The 25287-nt window shown below is 44.1% G+C and overlaps 1 protein-coding gene across 2 annotated transcripts in view; it reads left to right on the plus strand.

Annotated features, from left to right (window-relative positions):
• Positions 1-25287, plus strand: part of cap2 (cyclase associated actin cytoskeleton regulatory protein 2) — a 245818-nt gene that overhangs the window by 137515 nt on the left and 83016 nt on the right. For both annotated transcript variants that reach the window (XM_078539281.1, XM_078539280.1), the window contains exon 5: positions 21616-21759. In XM_078539281.1, coding sequence (XP_078395407.1) covers positions 21616-21759 — 144 coding nt within the window. The remainder of the gene's footprint in view (positions 1-21615; positions 21760-25287) is intronic.

Raw genomic sequence — 25287 nt, forward strand, 5'->3', positions numbered from 1 at the left:
TGTTCCTTCATCATTACTGCACCAGTATCCTGGAATTCCTTACTGATAGTACTTCTGTCACTTCAAGGACCGCAATGTTTCAAAGAGCAGGCCAGCCACCTCAGGGCAATCAGAGATGTGCACAGGTGCAACCTTACCAGTATCGCCCACATCCCAAGAACAAATAAAATGTTTTTTTTTTTAAATCCTCCTTAGCCCATTAAGTTTATTATATTGAGGATATTTTAAAATACTTATTAATTGTTAGCAACAGAATGACATTTTCACGGAGGACATAGAGCACCTGTAGCTTGGTTTCCTAAAGCGCCATAGCTATACAGGAGCACAAAAGGAGCACTTGCACAGCTCCAAAGTAGCAACCTATGTTGTCTCCTATAAATTGTATGCGATCTTTAGAGAAGAGTCTCAAGGGAAGAGACTTAATTTGAGAGCCTTCATGTAGATATTAAAATTGATGGCTCTAGAAACTTTCTGTGGCTGTTGTTTTTTGCCATAAAATGGAGGACTTTAAATAAAATCTACAAATCTCCTTCCATTTTAATCATTTTGTACTGTTAACTGGATCTAAAAATTAAAATCTCTGAAAGAGTAAGTGGAACATAAACTCATTCTAAGATACTGTTGCATTGTTAACAGTTGTCGTGGTAGCTAGCAATTTACACTGACTCCTTGTCCAATAGCTATTTTGTTTTACAGAAAAAAGTTGTGTGCCCTAATCCGCTGAGCAATTTATAAACCCTACGTTGAGCTCGTACTACCTATGGCAAGACACAAACACTTGTTCAGGATGATTTAAGATGTCTCCAGTAATTACTGCAGATGCTCCAAGCCATGTCATTGGAACAGCGCAGTTATTTCAGTTGCAGCAAGTTGTTCTGAAAGCTCCAAATGGCATCATCAATCTCTGCTGTAGCCAGCTGCGGATCTTCATCCTGTGACTTTCCCCCATCGTTACATATGGGAGACTGTTACCAGGCAAATTTGGAGCACGACTGCAACACTGTCCTTTGACATCCAGCATTTTGTGCTGAGTACAAATTGCACCCTTTCACATCAAATTCCTTTGACATTTTCTCCAACTGTATCTGGGATTTAAACCCGAAAGTGGGAAGAACATGGTGACGCTTAAGTATGTGGGTTAGGTCAGAGCGCACAATCAGAAGCTTGAGCTGTCAATAGAGATACAGAATTGGTTTTATTTTTATCTTTGCACAAGTGTTGTCTCCTTATAACCAGCAAAACGATTTGTCAGCTGGAACTGGGAGATATTCTAATTTTGCTGAAGTGACAAAATTATTTTAATATCTGTGAAGTGATTACAAATCACTTTAATTGAATTTACATGTCTCCTCACCATAGTCACCAGTATGATCTCTAGATCAGGGATTCAAAATGTGGGCCTCCCTAGAGGTTCCGCAGAAGGTTTCAAGGCACCCACCAAAAATAACCAGAGAATGTGCAGAATGTGGGCCTTGTGCAATCCGCCCACGCCTCATGAATTTTTAAACCCGTCCATGAGCAACACAGACATTCAATTCAGCCAATGGTCAGTAACTGAGCTTGACTGTTTGCATAGGGTGGGATCTTCTGCTCTGGCTGGTGGCGAGATTGGAGATGGGAAGGGCATGTAATTAGATGGGATGGAACCCCGACTCTGCCAGAATTAAGTTCTGGGCAGGAAGGCCCATGGTTAACCTTCCCAGCCCACCACCTTTTGACGTACTTAAGTAGCCAATTAATGACCATTCAAGGGCCTCATCCCACCACCCAGGTATTAACCCAATGGCTGGCCTGTCGCCATGCGGAGTGCACGACAGGTCAAACTGTGCGGCCAGCTTCTGACCTGTGTAGATTGGGGGGGAGGAGATACAGTCAGTGCCTCATCAAGGAGCTTGACATCAGGAAGGGGGGGTCCTGCTGAGCACCATCCCTACCCCTGCTGCTGATCCCTACCCCAGAAAAACCCCCATATTATATACCTATGGCCTGGGGGTCTCTGCGACCCTGAGACTCCAATAGATGTTTTTCTAGCAGCAGCCACCGCCTCTCCTTTGGGGCCGCTGAGCACAAGGGCTGCTGGCCTCAGATTGACCAGCAGCTCTCGGTAGACGAGGCTTCTGCTCCTGGGCTTTTGATTCCAGGGAAGGCCTGCCACTGGCTTCGCCTCTGTCTGATTGGCTTGCGTTTCAGCGAGCCTTCCCAAAATGAGGCAGTGTGAGCTCTCGCTGACTCTTCAGCTGGCAGACGGGACCCACGATGCCTCAGCAAGATTCCGACCATAGGCGCAAGGTGACTTGCAGCGGCAACACACCATTAACACCCATCATCAAGGCCTCATTCTGGTGAATTCCGAAGCAGAGTCATACGGACTCGAAGCGTTAATTCTGTTTCTCTCTCTACAGTTGCTGCCAGACCTGCTGAGTTTTTCCAGCACTTTCTAGTTTTATTTCAGAATTCCAGCAGGCGCAGTATTTTGCTTTTAATCTGTTTTAGTGATGTTGATTGAGAAATAAATATTGGTGAGGACCCTGAGGAGAGTTTCATGAGATCACTATGTCCACCCAAGAGCAGAAGGGGCCTTGCTTCAGTTTGGAGAAATGCCTTTGTGCACTGCTGTCTTTGTGTCCTGTGGCTTGCCATAGTCATTTGACCTCTGAGATCATCTTGGGTAAAACAAAGACTTCGAGCAGAACCCATTTTTACACACCACATGGAACGTGGTGTCAGGAGCATGCAGCTGAAATCGAGTGGATTTTGACAGCTGTGAGAGAGCCAGCTGTTTAAAAAAAAAGCAAAGAATAATTAAAATTTCAGTCTGCAACTTTGTACAGGACATTGACTGCTGGGTGAGTCAGTATGACTTTGAGTATTCCAGTACCTGCTCCTACAGAGATGAAAGGAGATTTGAAAATGAATTGGAAATTTTTCCAGTCTCAACAGCAGAACTATAAAATTGCCACAGAGTTAAACAAGAAATCTGAACAAATAAGAGCAGGAACTCTCAATGCTAGAGAAAGAATGCTACAGGCTGTATTGTACCCTAGATCTCACTGAGGTGTAGAAAAACCAGTCTTGTGAAATGTTGGAGGCCTTGAAGACCCACTTTGAAACCTCTACTAAAGTTATTTGTGACCGCCAAGTGTTCAACACCAGAACTGAGGAAGAAGTGGAGAATATTGATCAGTATGTGACTGCACTGAGACATTTAGCTGAATCTTGAGAGTTTTGGCAACTGAAGAAGGATCTGATCAGAGTTAGGATTATTTTAGGAACAAGAGATCCTGCCATTACAGCACGTTGGCTGAGAGTAGAGAAACTCTCAGGAAAGCTATTAACATGCAGAAGCTCTTGAGGTTGTTAATCATCAGCTGAAGAGTATTAGTGGGAGAACAGACGAGGTTTTGCGCTATGCTCAGAGGCAGGTCAGGCCTTCCAAGCACAAGACAATGGAGAAATGGAAGAAATATTTACAGAAGGGCCAGCAGAAAGATCAAGGCCAGAGTACAGGAAGTAAATATTGTGGTGGACACCACACAAAAGAAAAGGAAGCATGTCCAGCATGGGGAAAGCAGTGCTGTAACTGCAAGAAGCTAAGTCACTTTGCACGCAAGTGTTTTGGTGGAAAGAAGAAAAGCAAGCCTATAAAGATGGTTGCTGGAGAGATGTCAGATGATGATTCTGCCTAATCACACTACACCCTAGAACAGGTTGGCATTGTCAAGTCTTAAGGTGGTAAATGTTTTGTGGCTATTGGAATGATGACTGCTGAAGAGCATCAAATTAATATGAAGTGTCAAATAGACACCGGCGCTACCGGTTCAATGATTTGTTGGATTTCAGTGGTATTGGGGCACAGAACAAGAAACAGCTTTCATTCGCATCAAACTAGTCTGTGTCTCAGCGTCTGTGCTGAGCTACTATGATGTCAACAACAATGTCAATCACTCTGCAGTGTGATGCTAGCAAAACAGGTCTTGAAACAACCCTTATGCAGCAAAGGCTACCAGTTGTGCTTGCGTCCAGTGTTAATGCAAACAACGCACAGATTATGAAAGAGTGCCTGGCTAATGTCTTTGCTTAGGAGCATTTTATTCAGTCCTTGTTTGGGAGAGAGAAAGTGATGGTAGGATCGTACCACAAGCCACTTCAAAGCATCCTTCTCAAATGGCTTCTATCTGCTCTGAAGTGTCCTTAAAGGAGTTACTTCATTTGCAGAGGCACCTATTGGAAGTGAAGTACAAGCAGGGGAATTGGATGTATATCACTGATATGCTATCAAGACCCACACCCCTTTTGATGAAGAAAGCTGCTGATGCTGGTACAGAGCGTGAAATCTTCCAAATTTAACGAGAAGCAACATCACGACATGCTCTGGAAGTCATCAACTCAGCAGAAACATTGAATCTGACAGACAAGTGGCTTGCTTAGATCAAGCAATCTACACAATGAGATGCAACTCTCCAAGTGCTACAAGAAGTAGGGATGAAAAGATGGACTGAAACCAACAAGGGCACACCTATTGTTATAAGAGGGTATTGGGCATACAGAGATGAAGTGATTGCCCAAGATTGCATCTTGTACAAGGGAACTCGAGTCATCATCCCTAAAGAGATGAGAAAAGAGATGCTGAAACACATCCATGCAAGCCATCAAGAAATTTGAGTCTAGTGCAAGGAAGGCAAGAGAAGTGCTTTACTGGCCAAACATGAGCAATGAGAATAAAGACAATGTCAGCTATTGCAGTGCTTATAACGAACATCAAGCTTAAGCAACTAAAAAGCCGCTCCTGACTCAGGACACCCCAGACATACCAATAATGAAGCTTTGAGTAGACTGCTTCACTCTCTTTGGAACTGACTATTCCATCAACATCAATTCCAATCAGTGTAAGACAAGTTGATGTCAACAACTACCCGTGAGATTGTAGAATGCCTGAAAGCACACTTCAGTTGTTATGGCATTCCTGACTTTGTGATGAGCGACAGTGGCCCTCAGCTCACGCATGAAGAATTCAAGCACTTCATGAATGATTGGAAAATCCAGCACTGCACATCATCTCCACACTATTTCAGTCAAATGGAAAGGCTGAGGCAGCAGTGTAAATTGCTAAAGGGATCATCAAAAAATTACAAGACAATCTTAGAGTGAACAAACTTGCCTACCAAAGGCATGAAGTAGTCCACTCCAGCAACTAATGTCACTCTGCACCCCAACTGCTCTTCTAATAGCTAAAAAAAACTACTGAAGCCAGTAGTAGTAACAGGCATGAGTGACTACATCAAAGTGAAACGACAACCAAATTTCAGTTTGATAAACCAGGCAAATCATTGCCAGAGTTGAGAAGATGGAGAGCCAGTCAGTGTGCAAACATTTAACATACTCAACAGAAGTCAGCCCACTTGGTAACTTGGAACCTGTGTAGAGAAGTTGTCACCTCGATTGTATATGATGAAGGTGAATGACCAGATATATCATCACAAACGAGACACATGAGTCCAACTGGAAAAGCTGCTCTGCTCCTTCACAGCAGACAGCTGATGAGGAAGAGTTGATTTCACCAACTGAACAAAGAACGGAGCAACCATCAGCCCCAGAGATCAACTGCTCCCCAACGAATGCAATGGATCAGCAGCGACACTTGCCACGTCAATGACATTCCCTGGAGGGGCAACATCATCCCAAGAACAAGCAGACACAAGATGAATAACCCTACTGGAAACCGCACACGTACCATTAGAACACCTGAACGCTTTAAAGATTGTGCAATGCGTGTATAGAGACAGATTAGAGTGAATAGTTTTTTGTTCACGTATGATGACTTTGAAGACCATGTAACTGCAAATAATAGTGCTTGCAATGTGTTTTTTTCATTTTATAAAAAAGGGGATGTTTGGAGAAATGTCTTTGTGCACTGCTGCCTTTTGTATACAGTGGCTTGCCATAGTCATGCGACCTCAGGTCATCTCTGGTAAAACAAAGGTTTTGGCAGAAGCCTTTTTACACACCACATGAAATAGTTTTAATGTTTCTTCTGAAAGGTGGCACTGCTGACAGTGTAATATTCCCTCAGTAATGCAATGAATTGTCAGCCTTGGTTTTGTGCTCAGGCCTCTTGAATGCTTCAACTATTGGAAGCAATTCAGAGAAGGTTCACTAGGCTGATTGCTGGGGTGAAGAGGTTATCTTGTGAGCAAAGGTTGAGCAGGTTGTGCCTATACTTGTTGGAGTTTAGAAGAATGAGAGGTAATCTTATTGAAATATGTAAGATTCTGAGGGGGCTTGATAGGGTTGATGCTGAATGGATGTTTCCTCTTGAGGGGGAATCTGGAACTAGGAGCGGAATTTTACAGCCTCATTACGGTGAGGGTGGGGCCGTAAAATGTGGCGAGCCATTCAAAAGTCCATTGACTTTGGTGGGACCTGAAAATCCTGCTGGCAGGAGGGGCAGTAAAATTCCGCCCTAGGGGACACAGTTTCAAATTAAGTGGTCTCCCATTTAAGAGGGATATAAGGAGGAATTTCTGGGTGATTTTAACTTTCCACCAGCCCCCACCATTTCTTCAAATAAAAGCAACTACCTCTTGCCTTAGTTCCATCCTTAAGCCTTCATAATCTTATTGGCATACTTGACATTACAATCTTTTCTAACCTCAAATACATTCCTATCTCCTCCATTGCAAAAAATACTTCTGAAAAATACTCTTTTCCTATTCTTATTGCCCAGCAGCTAGTCTTACAATTACAAGACCTGGGGAGTTATAGCAATGAAACCCTTGTTGTTTGAACTGGATACAGTAAACTCACATCTCCAATTTTTGAAAGGGCAGATGGATTTACACTTTAGTGAGATGAGGCTGAGTATAAAGCAACATTGGTTTACTCTACTGTTGTTGAATTAATGATCAAAGTGACATTTGTAGTAAATCGTGCCTTATTTTGGCTTAATTCGGTAAACTTCCATGTAGTGCAGAAAATAAAATGTGGTTCACTGTCTTGGTTCATGGGCTAGTAGTAGTGACCAATGTTTCTTCTGGATTTCTTCTGCAGCAGACTTTGACCATGTGTCCTATCCTTTGCTCAGGGCTGGTCACAAAGCCAGAGGCTTGACACCTGACTGTCTTCCCAACTCTGTGTCCTGGAATGGGTCGGTGAGACTGTCAATCAAATTGACTACTGTCCCTCTGAGTGAGAACCCCCATGAAACAATCCCCTGCTGCTCCCAAATATAGTCCTCACCAACAATAGATGTGAATGATCACTGGAATGTTAAACAAATCTCCATTATCTAGATAGACACTGTGTCTAAATTATAATTCCCCTCAGCCAGTACTGCTGTCCTGTGAATTCAACTACTTGAGAGCTAAAGTTATCTTAAAAACATCATAATCCTAATTTATAGCAAAATCCTTCTATGGAATAATTGTCAGAAATTCCAGAATTTGACAACTTGGATTTAATTTATTGTTACAGTCAGGGGAGGGGGAGGGGGAGGGGGCTTATTTAAACATCATTAATTTCTCCTCTCATCACCCGTCTGTTAACAGAAAGATGTTTTGATTTGCTGCCCTCTTTATAAACGGTGGCGGTGGTATTTCCCAGCCCCTCGGTTTTTGTGCGATCCATCTATTAATAACCCCATGGCAAACTGGAGATAGGATGAACTGAAAGGGTAAGTTTATTTGCACACATTCAAAAACACGGGAGAGGGGGGGTCATAATATTGCCTCCACACTCACACTCTGACAGTAAAGCGAGGGATAGAAAAAAGGAGGAGTGCAGCGACCACAGAGAAGAATATTGGTTCACGTGGGTTCCAGAGGCCAGAATCAAAGTCCAATGAGGTATTCCTTCACGGAGGTCAGTGGGCTGAATACCAATGCTGTGTAGTTCATTTTTCCGGTGGTGTTGACTTCCCACAATGAGTTAGGCATGCAGAGATTCATCAGTCTTGTAGGCGATGGCACAGACTTCCAACTGAAGCAGGGTAGAGGGGGCCAGGTGCCCAGCTTGGGCCAGAGCTCCTTCAGTGTGGCCTGCTAGTCAGATGTTAAACAGCAGACTGAGCTTTTCAGTTCAGCAAGGCAGCATTACTTGTTCCACAAGCCAGCGGCCCATGTCACATGACTCCCACCTCTCCACCATCTTTGACAAAGGATGTGTATCCATCATCTGGATTCCAAAGACTCTTGGCCATTATGAATTAAAGGGAAGGTTGCGGGGCCTTTGTCTTAGCAGACGATCCATCGCCTTCTGACCAGCCGGGGTTATTAAATGCAGATGGCCTTTGTATAGCTCTCTTTGAAGTTGGGCTGTACAGTCCACGGGTGATCGTTAGTGGCTCCTCAGAGATAACAAGGTGTGAGATTTTCCTGAAACTGTCAAGTGGCTTCTATTGTTCAGGGGTCACAGACAACACTCGTTCAGCCATTTTACAGGTTTTGTTCAGTTTTAAAAGTTTTACAAATAGCGATGAACATATCTATATATATTTTATAAAAATATACAGTGTGAGGTCTTAGTCCCTCACACTATATTCAATACTGCACTCATAATTGGATGGACACTTAACACCACTTCTGCACTTAACCAGAAATACAAATTGTCATCTCATTCCTCTCTTACTTCCCATAGTCAACCTCTGTCTAATGTTGTCCAAGGCTTGAACTCTTTGGAATACCTCACCTCCATCAGTCTTTCTAAAATTCAAATGCTCTGATTTAACTTGTTTTCTCTTTTCCACTTTGAAATCTTGTTGGTGACAGCACTGTGGGCTTTGGTCCTTAACCTTGATTTATCTATTTATATTTTTAAAAATGGGTTCAGTGTTTTCATTAGCCAGAAACTTAACTGGACCAGCCATATAAATATTGTGGCTACAAGAGTAGGCCAGAGGCTAGGAATCCTGTGGTGAATAACTCACCACCTGACTCCCCAAAGCCTCTCCACCATCTAAAAGGCACAAGTCAGGGGTGTGATGAATATTCTTCACTTGTCTGGACGAGTCCAGCTCCAGCAACACTCGAAGCTCAACACTGTCCAGGACAAAGCAGCCCACTTGATTGTCACCCCATCTACAAACGTTCATTCCCTCCACCATTGACGCACAGTGGCAGCTCTGTGTACCATCTACAAGGTGCATTGACAGCACCTTCCAAACCCATGACTACTATCGTCTAGGTCTAGAAGGATAAGGGCAGCAGACACATGGGAACATCACCTCCTGGGAGTTCCCCTCCAAGCCACTCACCATCCTGACTTGGAACTATATCGCCGCTTCTTCACTGTTGCTGGGTCAAAATCCTGGAACTCCCTCCCTAACAGCACTGTGGGTGTACTGACACCACAGGGGCTATAATGGTTCAAGAAGGCAGCTCATCACCACCTTCTCAAGGGCAACTAGGGATAGACAATAAATGCTGGCCTAGCCAGCAACACCCGCATCCCATGAATGAATAAAAAGAAGTGTCAGGTTGTCTTAGATGATCTTGTATTACCCTGGAAAAAACATCCGTTTTTTTAGAAGGGGGCTTTTGTTGTTCTTCAATAAGAAGCATCTGTTGTAGGGTTGTAAGGGTAATATTTGTGCAAAATTCAAAGCCTGCAAAACTGACAACATAGTACACTGTTTTTACACTTGTGCCAAAAGTTGTCACCCCACACTTACAGATGCAATAGTAGGAGGGATCAACAGCAGGGAAGTGCTGGCAGTGAGTATCATGATCAAAAATGTATGACTGCTTTGGCTTCAGATGTACTTTTTACTGAGAGGCCTTGGTGAGAGATTATGGCTCATATTGCAGGACACTCTCAAGGTTGGAAAAGGTACAACAGACACTGAGGTAAACCGGAGAATTAATTGTTATATGAAATAAAAAGAGCAAATGCTGGAAACATTCAGCACGTCAGGCAGCAGATGTGGAGAGAGACAGATTTAATATTTCAGTTCTGATGAAAGGTCATTGGCCTGAAAGGTTGCACTGAATTTATTGGTCCCCTCAAGGTCAGGATGAAGGCGGTGGAAGGGCCTGAAATACTGACCACTGGTGGGCATGCCAGTTTCATGGTGCTGTTCCAGTCACCAGCAGTGTTCACAAGGGCGGGACAGTGATTCCGCTTGCCTCCTAATTGAGGCCAACGAGAGCAGTTAAAAAGCTCTTTTAGAGCTTGGTGGAGAGGGAGGTGGAATTTTGAAGGGGTGCATAGGTTTCAGGTACTGTTCGTTTCTGACCAGCTGAAGGAAGGTGGTTACAGAATGGAGATCTAGTCATGGCTGACCCAAGGCATCAACCTGGTCCCATGAATGGGTCAGTGAGGCAAAGGGAGATTTGGCATTTGAAAAGGAGGTGGCAGGGAGAGTGGGCACTCAGCACTTAGGCATTGAATAGAGTTGTCCATCCCTGGCATTGTGGGGGCAGACGAGCAGGGGGCGAAAATGCCAGTAACAATAGGGTACCCACTTTTCCAAAAGGAAGGATGCAGCTGGTAATGAGGGCATGACTATCAGATTTTGGAGTCAGTGGCGATGATGAGCTCGAGCAGAACCACGAGCAACAGGAGGGCACACGAGAGTAGCAAGAGGCAGGAAAGCAACCGAGTCCAAATCCTCAAAATAGGATGTACTGCTGAAGGCGAAGCGACCTGGAGATGACCAAGACCCAGTGCCGCAGGAGACTGCGATTCTGCAGGCAGATGATCTCAAACATCTGTGATCTTGTTTTCCTCACAACACTGGTCACCATGCCCTGCCAGTGGCTTTCAAGAGGTGAGTGAGGCAGGATGCGAGAGTGAGGGTGAGTGCGGATGGTGAGTTAGGGTGAGTATGACTGAGTGCCCAGCTGCAGCAAGCTTATCAAGGTGACATTTCTCTGCATGCTGAGTCTACTCCTCCATTTGGCTCCACCACCTCTACCTCCTCCTCAACACCAGGATAGCCTGTGCAGGCATCTTGCGCCACGTGTGGCCCAGGTACATGCTGGTTATTCCGGTTAGGATGTGACCTAGTTACAGCTGCTTTTTCCTTCTGGGTATGGCCTTGAACTTCTTCGCTTTTGGCTCCTTCTAAGGATTAACTGCGGCCCTGAGTGGCATCTCGCAAATGGCTGCATATCAGTGCAACTTGCTGGTCACTGTTGACCTCTTCGCCAGAGTTGGACAGTACATTCACTTCAGAGAGACATAGCCTCACGCGGACAGAGGGCATTGGGTTTTGCTGCCCTATCTGGATTCCCCCAGGTTGAGTGCATCATCGACTGCACCCACGTGGCCAACAAAGAACCGAGTGACCAGCCAGTAAGATCCATTAACAGGAAGGGCTTCCACTTCCTCAATGTCCACAAGGTCTGTGATGACAACAAACAATTCCTCCAATCTGACAGTCATGCCCTCATTACCAGCTGCATCCTTCATTTTGGAAAAGTAGGTATTACTCTCCTGGCAGCTGCCATGACCCCTAAATCCTCTGCAAGTTCAGGGTGTCTCAGATCTTCAGCCCAAGCCCCCAAAATGCCTGGATTTTTCCTAGTGGATGAGGGATACCCTTTGAGACATGGCTGCTGACCCCACTACAAGGGCCCCAGTCAGAGACACAGAGGGGATACAGCCAATGTCAGCTGCTCAGTAGGACAGCCATTGAGGAGGTAGTTGGGCTTCTGAGGATGTACTTCCTGGACCATTTTGGTGGCGCCATTCAATATCCTCCTGCAGGGGTCTTGGTCATGATGATGGTCTGTTGCATTCTCCGTAACATGGCCCTTCAAAGAGGTGTGGACCTGAGGACAGTGAGATTCTTGAATGCGACATCTCATCAGAGGAACAGAATCTGAGAGACCGAGAGAGAGAGAGAAAGGAGGAGGAAGTGGAGGCAGCAGGAGATAATGCTGGATGGAGAGGTACCCTGGCAGCACAATGAGATGGATGGGCATGGCTTGAGGTGCGAAGGGCTTACGAGGATGTCAGGGATCTCCTGATCCAGATATCTTTCAACTTAGCCCCTCTGGCCCAGGTTGAGGGGCATGGTATGGAAGGGAGTTGAGATACCTGTGCTAACACATGCATGGAAGAAGCAGCCTGGAACATTTAATCACTCACCGTCAATGAAGTAAGCTTTGCCCTCAACATGAAGGTTCCCATTATCTCTCACCACCTCATACCACTTTCCCTGTCATGGCAGCAATAAAAGGAGTCCCAGATGTCTAGCTTAAACTGTCATCATTTATACTGTCCAAAAAGAGGGGAACTGTGGACAGAGACAGTAAGAAGATATCCCATTGGCCCACTTAGTCCTCCACACAACACAGTGGTCTCCTCCTGCCATCCTCTGGTAAAGGACACCCCTCCCTCGGTCACGGCCTCCAGCATTAGATCCAAGTCGGCATCGATGCAGCTCTGACACAGGTGCCAGGTCTCCAGCTCTCCTGTGACAGCTCTCTTCCCTCTGGTGGTTTTCACAATCAGCAGGACACCCAGCGGTCTCGGTGATCGCTGTCGTTGGGCGGCTAAATTAGGCCCCCACTTCATCTGACCCTGCCTCCATTCCAGCCCCCACTGGCTCTAAGTGACCAAAAAACCCACCTCCATATCAATTAAGGGCCCACCCCCTTGAAAATCAGAACTTTATTAAAGTTTCCCACTGGAGGTGGGTTTCTGACCTGAAAACAAACCTGGCTCCTGTTTTCTGCATCTGTGACGAAAGTTCAGCTCGTTAACTCTGTTTTTCTCTCTGTAATTAACCGCCTGAGCTGCTAAATATTTTCCAGCATTTTCTATTTTTATTTCAGGTTTCCAGCACCAGTTTCCAGAGATAAGAGTTCTATAGTTTTGCACAAGAGCTGGATTAGGAGATATTGTAATGAGTTTTCAGTTTCACAGTGAGGATAGCACTTTTGGAGCTTAGAAATCACACTAAAAAAAAAGAATGTATTTAATATTTGTACGGCTGCTTTCATGTTCGCACTATGTAATAAAGTGCTTCACAGCTGATAACTAGGTGGATAGCCACTGGTCTTGTAGTAAAACCTGATGACCATTGAGGTCCCACACACAACAATGAGATTGTCAGTTAATCTATTTTGGTCATGATGATTGAGGATAATTGTTGGCCTGGACACTGGTGAATTCTTGTGCTTCTCTTCAAATTGTGCCATGTGATCTTTTACGTAAGCCTGAATAAGCAGATGGGCCCTAAGCACTGTGCCTGTGTTCTGTGCCATGGCGTGGGAGGATACACATCAATCTCCAGCCTCCGCTCTTTAACACACTGGAAATTATTTTCAATCTATGCCACTTGGTTGGTAAACCTGTAAAACGGTGTGCCTGCCTATTAAAGAATCTTCCTCAATTTTCAGTGATATATGGGGACCCCACTATAATGTGGTTGACTATGTGCGGAACTCAGTATAAATCAAGCCCGCCTTGGATTCCAAAATTACATTGAAAGGTGATTAACTGCACTTTTTTTCTCGTTAAAAGTTGGGTCTGTTCATTAAGTATCAAGATGATAAAATCAAATTGGTGAATTTTAAATTTGCGAGCAACATGGATGTACATAGGTTATATTTATAGATGTATGGTTGAATTATGAAAGGTGGATAACTTATAGATAAAAGAATTGAAGATAAATTTATGCACTTGACACTATGTTTAGTGGCATTGGGGATAAATTTTCTTAAGGACATGAAGGAAAAAATGCAGTTGCCAAACTACCAACTGTTAAATGCCTGCAACCTTGTTTAAACTGTTGTGATGCTGTGGTAATTCAGTTGTTCACTGATTAATTCCTTTACAATATACCTTCTGTTTTTATATAAAGGTTGTAGTCTTATGTGATCATTTAATAATTGTTTTACTGAATGAGGCTGCTGGGAACTTGATTATTGGAAGCATTCCACAAAGCATTTCCCACCAATTTTTCTTAAATGCACTGCAGGTCAGGAAGAGAGGGAGAATAAGACTTACAGTAACTGGAAATGCTTCAACTAAAACTATTTTAAGAAATCCATTTTGTGACAACTACCTTATTTGCATAAAGAAAACTGATGTTGTACTCCTTCTACCCCTTTTAAATGTTATAAGAGAGCAGGGTTAGTTTTAAAAAAACACTTAATGGGCACTTGTTTGTTGTTACTGCAACTCTGCATTATTCTGGCTACTGGCTTGACGCTTTTGAATGGATCTCGTTATAATACATTCTCTCCTAAAACAAGTCTCAAGATATGGACCCCATGGACCGTGTTATAGGTGAAACCGCATTATAGTATTTGGGCATATTTTGTAATGACCAGGAAATTGGTTTAGCATCCCATTTAGAAAGCAGTACCTTCAGCAATGCAGCAATCCATTAGTACTACGCTGAAGTGTCAGATCTAGATTCTGTGCTCAAATCCTGTGGATAAAAATTAACTTAAGGCAATTTGAGAAACAATCTTGAGATAATGTACCACTGCTGGCCATTCAACATGTTCTTTCATGAGTGTAAAAGAATCTCACAATGCTTGTTTGTGTGTGTATATATATATAGATGTGGGCATTGCAGGCAAGGCCTAGCCTGGCCTGCCTGCCCTTGAACTGAATGGCTTGTTAGGCTTTTTCAGAGGACAGTTAGAGTCAACCACATTGCTGTGAGTCTGGAGTCACATGTAGGCCAGACCAGGTAAGATTGCAGATTTCCTTCCCTAAAGGACATTAGTAAACTAATAGGTTTTTATGACAATCGATGATAGTTTCATGGCCACTGTTACTGGGACTAGTTTTATATTACAGGTTAAATTCGTTGAATTTAAATTTTACCAGCTGTTGTGGTAGGGTTTGGACACATGTCCCCAGGGCAGTGAGGAAGCCCAATCATTGAGCATGTTCAAGGCAGAAATTGATAGATTTCTGGATACTAATGACAACAAGGGATATGGGCATAGTGGGAAAAAATGGCATAGAGGTAGATGATCAGAAATAATCTGTCTGAATGCTGGGGCAGGCTCGATGGGCTGAATGGCCTACTTCTCCTATTTCTTATTATCCTGGGACTCTGGATTACTAGTCCAGTGACATTACCACTATTCCACCAGCATGGATTGATGGGCTGAATGGCCTCCTGCACCATAAATTACTCTATGGGCAGAATTTTATGGATCCCCACCGGCGGGTTTGCGGGCGAGGAGGACCCATAAAATTCTCCGATAGCCTTCCCACCATCCTCCCACCCGCCCTGACCTGTCCACAATCTTACAGTGAGACGGGCAAGGTCTAGCCTGGCCTGCCTGCCCTTGCCCCAACTGACGTCCTTAATTGGGAATTAATGACCGCTTAAAGGCCTTTTCCCACCCGACCTCAATTTTGAGACTGGCAGGAGGAGTTTAGGAGCAGAGGGAAAGACTGGCAAGTCACTCTGCTGAGGCCTCAGGCAGGAGGCTGAGGGGCAGCGCTCCTTTCCGCAACGGGCACATCCCCACAAGGTCTGCCCCCTGTGAGTGTACCCTCCCGCCCAGCCTCTCCATTAAGACCCCCGCCCTCTCTCTCTCCAGCTCCCTGGGCCTCACCTCCCTAAACCGCTGTGAGACCACTCGCACTTACCTGGTCCTGGACTTCAGGACTCTGAATCTTGTGGTCCCAGTCATGGCCACTGCAGCTACTGGTGCTGCTTGGATTACAAAGCTGCCAGCCAATCAGATTGCCTAGCATCTCTCTGAGGCAGGACTTCCTCTCGGGTGAGGTGCAGAAGTCCCGTCTGTAGCCAATTAACGCTCCCTGGGGCATTAAATGACTGAGCAGCAGTCAGTATCAACTGGGAATGAATCCCCCCCTGACTTTCCTGGTGGTGGCTGGTGACTTGATATTAACCCCATCCCCAGTCAATAATGGGAAATTCAATGCAATTTTAATTTTCTGCTGCATCAGGCTAGAAACTAATTAATGCAGGATGTGACCGGCCTCAGACCCTAAACCCCAGCATTACTGGCATACCCCTCCCCCAACCCCTGCCCCCTGACTGAGCGTGTGTAAAGGGGAAGCTCTCTTCTGGTGATTATTATCCCTACTGATGTTTACCGAATGAATTGAGGAAATCCACTATATTTTGAGTGTTGGTGATATCTTCATTGTTGGCCTAAGCCTGATGTTTTTTCTCTTTGCACTGGATCACCCTGTCCTGCCATATCTAAAGCACAGTGTTGTCCCCAAACTGGCCCACCTGTAATCACTGCACTGATTGGCTTTGCATCACCCAACCAAAGTGCCAGATAAGCAGAGCAATCAGATTAACCACATTTAATTTGGAGTGCAAATTAGGCAAAGATTATTGGCCAGGAGCTCCACAGATTGAGACCACAGATTAAGCAAGGGTTTCTGTTGGTTATTTTTGGGTAAAACCTTCCTGGAGACTCCTGGGGAGCACAAACCCTGCAGCTGAGAGCCCTTGATCTGCAAGATGCATTGCAACAACTCATAAAGGCTTCTTCAACAGCACCTTGCAAACCCTTAATCTCCATCTCCTAGTAGGACAAGGGCAACCGGTGCACGGAAACACCGCCATCTACATGTTCCTGCCAAGTCGCACACCATCCTGAATTGAATGGACATAGCCCAGTAATTTGCAGTGTTGAGTGAAGCATGAGAAACTACATGTAGCATTACATATGAGGAGCCAAGACCAAGTATAACCTGTATATGATCTGTCTTCATTTTTATATAAAGCTTTGAATTTACATTATTTACAATTAAATAATAAGACATACATGGATTTAGGAAGGAGAGTAGTTGGGAGTTGAGGAATTTCTCTGCAGTGTAAGCTGAGGAGCTGGGGGGCACTGTAGCACCACTACTGTTGGGATTGTGCCATTATGCCATGAGAAGTTTGCATTAGTAGTTTCAATTATAAATGTAATCATGGGAATTCATTGTTACAATCCCAGCTGATATTAGCATTGGTCAAGTCAGATCCCAGAGAAAAAGCTGGCTTGATAGATCCTAACTTTTTTTAGAAACTGAAGGAAAGTTACTGAACAAATTCACAGGAGTCTGCTGATGAACTTTTAACACAAAGAATAAAATATTTATTGATACAAGAAAAATGAACTATATTACATCAGACAAAAAGGTTGGAAAGATCTCAATACAAATGCAAGAAAATGGTTCAGATACTCATTATTCCTTAACCCCCGCAATATCTCTACAGACACATACAAATTCAGAAAGATAGAACAATTTACAATATCTATCTTATATTCCAAAATTCAGAGTAAATATGAGGTACATGTGAATTAATAGGCGAACTGTGGTCATACACACCACACTCCAAAGTAAATGACAGAAGGGACCAAAGCAGATTCCATGGATTTCTCAGCAATTCACCAAGATGTTTGTCACATTGTGAGCCAACTAGTCTCATGGAAACTTTGCCTTTCTCACGAGGGCTTCCAATCACCATATTTGAAGAACTTGCCTCGAAATTCTCTTCAAAAGTCGCTCCCACTGGGGCAACTGCAACAATGGCCACCTCACAGGGTTTCAATCTCGCTTTCTGAGATTCCTTTTCCCGGCTCCCTGAGTACACTCACCTTCCAAGCACAATTTCGGATCCTCCGCCATGCCAAGCAGAATACCACTGCTCCATGCCGGCGCATGCACAGGAGACCCAAGTTCCTGGCCTCCGACTTCAGATTAAGTTAAGTATTTCAGTGTTATCACATCATTAATAGGACGTGAGCACCACTGGTAAGGCCAACATTTGTTGTCCATCCTTAATTGCCCTTGTGAAGTTGGTGGTGAGCTGCCTTCTTGAACTACTTCAGTTCATCTGATGTAATGCACCCACAGTGCCGTTTGGAAGGAAGCTTGAGGATTTTGACCCAGCAACAGTTCAGAATGATTCTGCTCTTGTTCTTCTGGGTGACAGAGATCAGGGGCTTGTAAGGTGTTGTCAAAGGGGCCTTGGTGAGTTGCTGCAGTGCCACCTGCAGATAGTACACACTGCTGCCACTATGCGCTAGTGGTGGAGGGAGTGGATGTTTAAGGTGCTGATCAAGTGACTTGCCTGGTCCTGCATAGTGTTGAGCATTTTGTGTTGTTGTAGCTGCACTTATCCAGGCAAGTGGGGAGTATTCCATCACACCTACCTGTGTCTTGTAAATAGTGGACAGGCTTTGGGGAGTCAGGAGGTAGATTACTTGCTGCAGAATTCCCAGCCTCTGACCTGCTTTGGTAACCACTGTATTTATATGGTTGGTCCCATTATCCCATTCCAGTCAACGGTAACCCCCAAGATGTTGAAGGTGAGGGAATTCAGTGATGGTAATAGAAATTGAATGTCATGGTTTGATTCCCTCTTGTTGAAGATGGTCATTGCTTGATTGATACTTGTGTGGCATGAATGTTAGTTGCCACATATCAGCCCAGCTTAAATATTGCCCAGGTCTTTCTTTCTTTTTGTATTCGTTCCTGGGTTGTGGATGTCACTGGCTAGTGGCATTTATTTCCCACCATTTGTTTAGAGGGCATTTAAGAGTCAACCACATTGTTGTGGCTCTGGAGTGGCATGTAGGCCAGGTAAGGACAGCAGATTTCCTTCCCTAAAGGGCATTAGTAATCCAGATGGGTTTTTTTTTCATTATGACAATCAGCAATGGTTTTGTGGTCATCATCAGACTTTTAATTCCAGATTTTTATTGATTCAAATTTCACCATCTGCCGTGGTGGAATTTGAACCCGGGTCCCCAGAGCACTTCCTCAATCTCTGGAATACTAATCCAGTGACAATACCACTACGCCACCGCCTCCCCGCCAGCAGGGGAAGGTAAGGACTGCTTCATTATCTGAGGAGTTGTGAATGATGCTGAGCTTTGTGCAATCATCAGTGTGCATACCCATTTCTGATCTAATGATGGAGAGAATGTCATTGATGAAGTCGCTGAAGATGGTTGGGCAGGGGACACTACCCTGAGGAACTCCTGAAGTGATGTCCTGGAACTGAGTTGATTGGCCTCCAACAATCACAGCCATCCTCCTTTGTGTCAGGCATGACTCCAACCAGTGGAGAGTTTTCCCCCTGATTCCCATTGACTTCAGTTTTGCTAGGGCTCCTTGGTGTCACACTCAGTCAAATGCTGCCTTGATGTCACTCTCACCTCACTTCTTGAACTCAGCTGTTTTGTACATGTTTGGACCAAGGCTGTAATGAGGTCTGGAGCTGAGTGGCCCTGGCTGAACCCAAACTGAACATCGATCAGCAGGTTGTTACTGAGTATTTCCATCATTTTGCTGATGACAAGTGCTTGGCTGGATTAGAATTGTCCTGTTCTTTCTGGACAGGACATATTTGGGCAATTTTCCACAGTGTTGTAACTGTACTGGATATCTTGAGACTCGTGAAACAACTGTAAACACCAGTGAATATTGGTACATTGAGGTCCACACAGCCACCAAGATAATTATTGAATTAACTTCAGGCACCTTGTCACAGCATTTCAGATCATTGGATAGAACATGTGACATACTATAACACAGTACCTATACTTGGTCTCCAATATTATGATTGTCTGCAGCATGTTGCACAACTTTGACATTTACAGAGGTCTGACCGTGGATCAAGTAGAGACAGTCAGTGTCAGTGCAAGTACCAACAATGAGTGTAGAAATATTGCTGCTGAAACATCTTTCTAGCTGGAAATAGTAGTAAGCTTGGGTTTTATACATGAGACTGTCCCCCAAGTGTTTGAGCTGCCCAATACAGTAACAGTTCTGTCCATGCCCATCATGGAAAACACTCCAGTATCCCATCCCCAACACCATCTTCTGCACTGCCTTAGATACCATATTAATTGACCTGATACTACTGTACTTTGCATCAAGAGCTCTTCCCAAAAATGATAAAGCCTGAGGGTGCACTGCCACCATTGTCCAGATGCATCATGAACACACAATACTAATTGAAAGATTGCATATAAAAAAGATCTTGCACTTGTAAAGGGTCCCTTTCATTTCCTCGGATCATCTTAAATACTTCACAGCACAAGGAGCTGCTTTTACAGTGCCATTACTATACTGTAGGAAAAAGTAGTGGCCAGTTTGTGTATGGCAAGATCCCACAAAGTGCAGTGGAAAAAATTACCATTTAATCTGTCTTGGTGGTATTGATTAATGAACATCAACTAAGACCCAGTGAAAATTGCTGCTCCTCTTTAGAAAAAGTACTACAGGTCTCCAAAACAGGTAGACATTATCATTAGTTAAAAACAAAAAGCTAAAAGCTACTGCGGATGCTGGAAATCCAAAACAAAAACAGAATTACCTGGAAAAACTCAGCAGGTCTGGCAGCATCGTCGGAGAAGAAATCAGTTAACGTTTCGAGCCTTCATGGCCGTTCTGCCGAAGGGCCATGAAGGCTCGAAACGTTAACTGATTTCTTCTCCGACGATGCTGCCAGACCTGCTGAGTTTTTCCAGGTAATTCTGTTTTTATTTTTATTATCATTAGTTATATGAGGGGCCTCAGTTAAGGGCTCACTTCTATAATTGTATGAGGTTGCAGGCACGAGTATTCAGTTTGCATGCATGCCTGCAATTTATCTCTTGCACTCCATTATTCACTGCGCCCATCTTGTAAGTATCAGTAGAAACAATTATACAGAACTTAACAACCTGAAAAAATAGTACAAGTCTGATGGCTGTATTCATTTGCTGTGCAAAAACTTCAAAGTGTAATAATCATCAACATTTTACAAAAGATATTAGGTATTTGTCACCCTATCTTGTATGTCAGGCTATGCCAAGGGTTGCCTGTCCAACCTTACACTTTTATACAAAGAGCTAAAGTTTCAGGTTTTAGAGCCAACAGGCTCTTTACTTTGATAAAAGCAAAGCACTTTACTTTGATGGTGATGTTTTGCCTTCTGGTGGTGAAATGTTAAATATGGCATTAAATTGAGATGTTTGATGGGCTTTTGCCCATCAATAAGGTGTTACTAAACTGATTAAAACACATGCCCATCTCTCTGTTTAGAACTAGCAAAAATGTTCAGTATTGATTTGTTACAGTTCTCACAGGAAATTGCTTGGCTTTTCTGTAGGTTGCTGCTTATACATCTAGCACTTAGATTTGCACATTCTCAAACAGTAAACAGTTGAAGTTTGTCTTAAGTGAAAATGTGAAATCTAAGAATCCCAGATTTTTTCAGAGCTTTTTCTTTCCCTGCACTGTTTTATAACCTACTATCCATTCCCTTTCAATTCAAAGTTGCTTCATTTGAATTGCTTGTTAATTTGCGCATAATGGAGGTACGTGCTCTTAAATTATGTTTTTAAATTTGAATTAGGTAATAATTTTAATTACTTCTGTGCAAAAAAAAAACAGCTTTGGAATTTACAGGCGTAGACTAATATTTTCTGAGCCTTCCCCCCCCCGCCTCAACCCAGCACTCCGGGGGTTGTATTTTTAAGCTCCATTCTCCAAAATGGCCAAAATCTAAACTGACAAAATATTAACAGGAAATTCTGTGTTAGCTTGCACCAAATATGTGCACACAAGGATTTGTAAGACACAGGTAACTGTAAACTGCAGGTCAGACAGATGTTAAATCAGCCCCATTGTATCTTACAATTTATTAATATTTTATCTTGCTTGCTTCACCAGAATGAGATGAATGCACTTCTCAAACCCATATCTGACAGAATTCAGGAGATCCAGAACTTTCGGGAGAAGAACCGTGGCAGCAAGATGTTCAACCACCTATCAGCTGTTAGCGAGAGCATCACAGCACTGGGGTGGGTTGCAGTGGTAAGTGAAAAGATTTACTATTGAATGAATGATTGCGTGCTGTTCAGAGGCTCCGAATTCCAGCATGGTAGATAGTAGCTACCTCCCTCTCTGGTCCATTAGTGCTTTGTCTGTGCATGATCGACCTCTGTTCAGTTATGCATGGCTTTTTTTTAAAAAAGAAATGTTTTCAGTCAATTTAAGAAACCCTACGAGTGCTTCAAAATAGACAACCAAATCTCAGTAGCTTTTTATGCCACAATAGCAAAATTCAAGTTGTCTCAACCCCGAAATCAGATTGCAGACTTAAAACGAGTGTACAGGGTCTGTTTATGTTGCAAAAGTTGTCCAGACTGCAGTGTCCTGGGATTCTAAGAAAAGGAGTGGGCTATTCAGCTCCTCAAGCCTGTTTCGCCATTCATTTAGCCCACAGGTAATCTATATTTCAACTTCATTTTCCCACTTGCTTCCATATCCCTTAATAAACTTGCATAACATAAATCGATCAATTTCAGTTTTGAAATTTCGCCTAGCTTCTGGGGGAGAGAGTCACAGATTTCCACTACTGCAGCCACATGTTCCAGCTTCACAAACTGACCCTCAGGCTCAGTCAGTCTGGCCTTATTTTCACTCGAAATTCTTACAAGCAGTTTGAATATTGCGGGGCTGGATATTTGAAATGGGCTGTTTTTAACCATGATTGCCTCATTGGTGGATCAATCCTAAATCAGAACAAGATCTGTTGGCATGAGGAACTTGAAAATTAATGGGAATTAAGGGTCACTGAGGCTCCCATGATGCCCACCTATCCTGTGAAAACACAAAAACTTGCTCACCAATGTTGCCTGTAACTATTTCTTTTTGGCTTTTATTCTTGAAGGGTGTGAGTGCTAGTGAGCAGAGCTGTGTTTAGGGCACTCAAATGTTGGTTTTAAGTGCTTGAATATTTGGGTCAGTCCAGAATGTGTGGAGATCAGTGGTTCCACTGCAACCACACTGAACCTACTCTTCAACCACAACCTCGGATGAATCTTATCCCAACCAGAAGATGGCCACCACTGTAATGCACCAAGGTGAATTTTTTCCATTTCCTGTACCAGGCATCATGTGGCTTATCGGTCAGCATTCTCACTATTGGAGAGTTCAAGACAGTTTGTGCTGTGGGAACTGCTCTGAAGCAAGTAGGCAATGGGAAGGACACCCACCAAGTTTTAGGGTCCCCGGCCGGCAGGTTTGCTGCGGGGAGGGGGCCTGTAAAACTCTGTGGGTGTCCTTCCTGTTGGCTACTTACCCCCAACCTGGCAGCGATTTTATGGGGGAAGAGAGGCCTAGGGCGGTCCTGGACCCTATTGCGGCCCTTAAGTGGCCATTTAAGGGCAGCTACCAGCCCGGCTGCAATATTGAGGCCGACAGAAGGTGGACTGGGGAAAACCTGGCAGGTTAGCCTGCTTGGGCCTTAGGCAGGAAGTGGAGGGAGGGGGGCTGCATCCCCTTTTCCTGATTGGGGCCTCCCAGGCCTCCCCCCACCTCCCCCAAAGTTCTGCTCTACCCTGCCCACCCCCCTTGTCCCAGATGTCCCCTCACTCTCTGGCCCTTGAAGACTAGCCCCCACCACCCTTGCACAGCCCCATGCCCCCAGGCTCTCTTCCCCTGGCCCTGCGGAGAGAACCCCAGATATACTTGCAATCTGGGCTCCTGTCACTTTGTTCTGTGAGACTTGGTGTAGTCTCAGCAGTGGCCACCACTCCCAATCAGATTGGCTGTCAGCTCTACATACGAACTGGGAGCAAGGGTAGGCCACTTGGCCCTTCAAGTCTGCTCTGCCATTCAGTAAGACCATGGCTGATCTGACTGTAACCTCACGCCTACTCCCAATAACCTTTCACCCCCTTGTTAATCAAGAATCTATCGAGCTTTGCCTTCAAAATATTCAAAGACTCTTTTCCTCAAAAGGCAGTGGAAGCAAGAGTTCCAAAGACTCACAATCCTCAGAAAAAAATTTCTCCTTATCTCTGTCTTAAATGAACAACCCCTTATTTTTAAACCGTAACCCCTCGTTCAAGATTCTCCCACAGAAGGAAACATCCTCTCTACATCTGTCAAGACCCCTTAGAATCTTAAAGGTTTATGTCAAGTCACCTCTTACTCATCTAAACTCCAGTGGATACAAGCCTAACCTGTCCAACCTTTCCTCATAAGACAACCTGCCCATTCCTGGTATTAGCCTAATAAACCTTCTATGAACTGCTTCTAATGCATTTACATCTTTCCTTAAATAAGGAGACCAGTACTGTACACAGTATTCCAGATGTGGTCTCACCAGTGCCCTGTATAACTGAAGCATAACCTCCCTACTTTTGTAATCAATTCCACTCACAGTAAATGATAACATTCTATTAGCTGTCCTAATTACTTGCTGTACCTGCATAGTAGTCTTTGGGATTCATGCACTAGGACACCCAGTCCCTCTGAACCTCGGAGCTCTGCAACCTCTCACTATTTAGATATTATGCTTCTTTTTTATTCTTCCTGCTAAAATTGGCAATTTCACATTTGCCCACATTATACTCCATTTGCCAGGTTTTGCCCACTCACTTAACCTATCTCTCTACTTTCTAGCCTCCTTATGTCCTCTTCATAACTTATTCTCCTACCTATCTTTGTGTCATCAGCAAATTTAGCAACCGTTCCTTCGGTCCCTTCATCCAAGTCATTTATATAAATTGTAAAAAATTGAGGCCCAGCTCTCTGAGGTGGGACTTCCTCCCTCGAAGCGGGTGGAAGACTCGCCCTGAGCCACTTAATGTCCCTTGAATGTTTAATGGCTGCAGGGCAGCTGTCAGGAGTGGCGGCACATTCCCTGCCAACCTTCTTTTCAGCGGGGCAGGAAACCTTGCCACCAAACAATTCTGCTCAAGATTTCTGAAACACACTTTGTGTAGGATCCTTATAGCCACCAGACAGAGGAGATTATCATCCTATCACTCTGGATTGAAATTGAACCCATATTTTCGAGGTGAAAGGCCAGTGTCAACCTCTTTGTACCATCGTGTCCCCTGAAAATATATGTTTATGGCATTATATACATAATATATAATAATAATGTTGCCGGGTCTTAAGGAGTTGAGTTACAGGGAAAGATCAAACAGGTTAGGACTTTATTCCTTGGAGCGTAGAAGAATGAGGGGAGATTTGATAAAAGTTTACAAAATTGTGAGGGGTATAGACAGAGTAAATGCGAGTAGGCTCTTTCCACTTAGATTAGGAGAAATAAACACGAGAGGACATGGCTTTAGGGCGAAAGGGGAAAGGTTTAGGGGGAACTTCTTAACTCAGAGAGTGGTGGGAGTGTGGAACGAGCTGCCATCTGATGTGGTAAATGCGGGCTCACTTTTTAAGTTTTAAGAATAAATTGGATAGATACATGGATGGGAGAGGTCTGGAGGGTTATGGACTAGGTGCAGGTCAATGGGACTAGCGGAATAATATTTCGGCACAGACTACAAGGGCTGAATGGCCTGTTTTCTGTGCTGTAGTGTTCTATGGTTC

This window comes from Cetorhinus maximus, chromosome 3 (assembly GCF_964194155.1).
Source record: "Cetorhinus maximus chromosome 3, sCetMax3.hap1.1, whole genome shotgun sequence".
In the NCBI taxonomy this organism is placed as follows: Eukaryota; Metazoa; Chordata; class Chondrichthyes; order Lamniformes; family Cetorhinidae; genus Cetorhinus; species Cetorhinus maximus.